General features: G+C 41.8%; 1 protein-coding gene across 1 annotated transcript; it reads right to left on the reverse strand.

Annotated features, from left to right (window-relative positions):
- Positions 1 to 654: 654 nt before the first annotated feature.
- On the reverse strand, positions 655 to 1,332 carry LOC137614985 (tigger transposable element-derived protein 1-like). Its single transcript, XM_068344625.1, has one exon. The coding sequence runs from the start codon at positions 1,330 to 1,332 to the stop codon at positions 655 to 657; it is 678 nt and encodes a 225-aa protein (XP_068200726.1).
- Positions 1,333 to 2,841: the final 1,509 nt, after the last annotated feature.

Raw genomic sequence — 2,841 nt, forward strand, 5'->3', positions numbered from 1 at the left:
CCATGGACTTTCCAAGAGGCACGATTTCATCCACCACAGTAGATTTGGCGTCTTAAGGGTCTGGCGTATTGAACTCTTCAAAGTCCCTCTCAGTGACGGAAGCTGGCCACAATTTCTCCCCGGCTGAATTAATCATTCTTCTAGACACCCTACCAAGCATCATCAATAATTTTCAAGCAATGGACGATATTGAAATGTACCTTCCAAAATTCACAAAGGGTGACATTGTTGTTGTCTGTGATATCAAAGCATTTCTTGAACAAATGCTTTATGTACAGTTGTTTGAAGTTAGAAATTACTTGTTGGTCCATGGGCTGGAGGAGTGGGGTGGTGTTGGGCGGGAGATAAAGGACCTTGATGAACCTGTACTCGTCAAGAATGTCCTCTTCGATACCAGGAGGGTGACCAGGGACATTTTCAAGGACCAGGAGACATTTCGTTGGCAAGTTTTTCTCGGCCAAATATTTTTAAACTGCCGGACCAAAGCACATATTAACCGATTTTGTGAAGAAATGCTGTGTAACCCAAGCCTTAGCATTAGCGCACCACATCACTTGCAGTTTTTCTTTCAAGATCCTTTGGCTCTTTTCTAAGTGGTACACCAACAGCGGCTTGACCTTAGAGTCACCGCTGGTATGGTACACAAGGCTAGAGTTAACCGGTCCTTTGTGGGTTTATGGCCGGTAGTCTACTCTTCTCAGCCGTGATGAATGCCTTCCTCGGCATCTTCTTCCAAAAAAGGCCAGTTTCATCGCAGTTAAACACTTGTTGGGAGATGTATCCTTGTTCTGCGATACCTGAGGCAAAGATTTTGATGAAGTCCGCCGCGGCTTTCGAGTTGGAACTTGCTGCTTTCTCATGCCTCACAGCCAAGTGTATCCCAGTCCATTTTTTTAAATTATCTAACCAGCCACTACTGGCTTCGAAGGTTTCCGCTGACGTCAAAGTCTCCCCTCTCTCAGCTGCTTGCTTTCCTTTCAAGTCATCATAGATTCTGCTGTCCTTTTCACAGATGATAGTCTCGAGCACTCTATCTCCTGCAAACTGTTTCTCCTTTCTCCATATTAAAAGAAGCCTCTCCATCTCATAATGGATATCACTGCACAGCTTGGAAAAGATGGTTAGTCCTTTGAAGGGCTTGGTGCTATTTATAGCATCCTTCTGCTTGAGGATGGTATATATTGTTGATGTACACCTCTCATATTGGCCAGCCAGCTCAGTCACCCTTACACCACTCTTCTGTTTTTCAATTATTTCATGCTTCATCTCGATTGTCATCTTACGCTTTTTCTTTTCATTACCTTTATTTGCACTCACTTGCTTTGGACCCATTGCTTATTCGCTTAATTCTTTACTGATTAACGCAAAAAACACATAAATAATGCAAACACTACAGCCGATGCTCGGAGATATCTTTACGCGACGGAGATTTGATGGGAAAGACTGAGCGATGCTGTCCTGGGGAGCAGCCTCTCGCACACTCAGCCACCTAGCGGCCGCATAGGGAACTGTCTCGATCCTCGTATCTCAAATTTTTCTCGGATCTCGGGGCAAATATTTGCTCGAAATTTTCCTCGTATCTCAAATATATTGTATGTTGGGACACTCGTATCTCTAGGTATTGCTGTATATATATATATATATATATATATATATATATACATATACTGTATATATATATATATATATATATATATATATATATATATATATATATATATATATATATATATATATATATATATACTAGAAATGGTATCCGTTTCGCAGCGGTAAAAATAAATAAAAATAAGATTTATGCAGATATTTCAATAGTTAATTCAGCATTTGTAAATATTTGTTTAAAGTACAGCAATTTCATTTATTCAAATTACTTTCTCATAATTGAAGATATGAAGAATGTTATCACATTTTTATTTCAGCCATGGTTTAAAACAAACGTTCTCTTCTGTGGTCCTAAAGCTGGCTTAGTTGATCTCTTTTCCCTCTGTTGCAGGAATGTACAGTTTATGAGCTTGATGATGCATGACCTGTGATCTGTCTGGGTGTGACGGGCCCTACATGCAGATAACACTCTTGCACGCAGCCCTCATAATGCAATAAGTGCTGAGAGTGGCAATCCTCCACTGGGAGCAGTATTAGGAGGAAGAAGTCTAAAAGAAATTATTTACCTTCGGAATGCACCTTGAAGCCGAAGAAGTGTCGACTTTTCTTTCTCTCTCCTGGTACCCAATCCTTAGCCTCTTTTTTTCGGGCTCCTTCGGTGATTTTTAAGCTAAATTGGTGACTTTTTAACCATTGGGAAGCCCCTTGATCAGGAAGTAATTCTTGTATCTCTCAGTGAGGTGTCGGTAAGCGGAAATCAGCAGGAAAGTGTTTCTGCTCTTGTTGGGTTGGCTTTGGCACATTTTCTTCTAGGGAGAGAATCCCTTTTGTTTGGTCTTATGCCACCTGGACCTGGACCTTTGTTCTCCACAGCATTTCCTTGCCCATCCGAGGATGTGGGGGTTATTACTCAGGTAAGCGCACTGGGGAGAGTGTGCTTGGTGAGCTTACTCTGTGCTAGGACAAGCTTGCCTCCCGTCACCTTTCTGAGCCCAGCTACCCTTCACGAACTTTTGGCAGACGCCCTTGAAAGTAATAGATGTTGTCCTTGCCTTGGAGTCTATCTCCCAGGTACCTCGGAATTACAAGTGTGATTCGTCACCAGTATGCTCTAGTTCTTTGGAGCTGAGGTCTCTAAAGCTTGTGGACAACCACTTGTGTGATCCTCCTGTTAATTAGTATAATGTCTAATGCACAACTACAGTCTCATGAGACTTTTTGAGCGTTCACAGGTTT

The sequence above is a fragment of the Palaemon carinicauda genome, chromosome 21, assembly GCF_036898095.1.
Source record: "Palaemon carinicauda isolate YSFRI2023 chromosome 21, ASM3689809v2, whole genome shotgun sequence".
Classification (NCBI taxonomy): domain Eukaryota; kingdom Metazoa; phylum Arthropoda; class Malacostraca; order Decapoda; family Palaemonidae; genus Palaemon; species Palaemon carinicauda.

Coding starts and splice junctions, on each gene's coding strand:
- LOC137614985 (XM_068344625.1), bottom strand. CDS start 1,332: ATGGGTCCAAAGCAAGTGAGTGCAAATAAAGGTAATGAAAAGAAAAAG.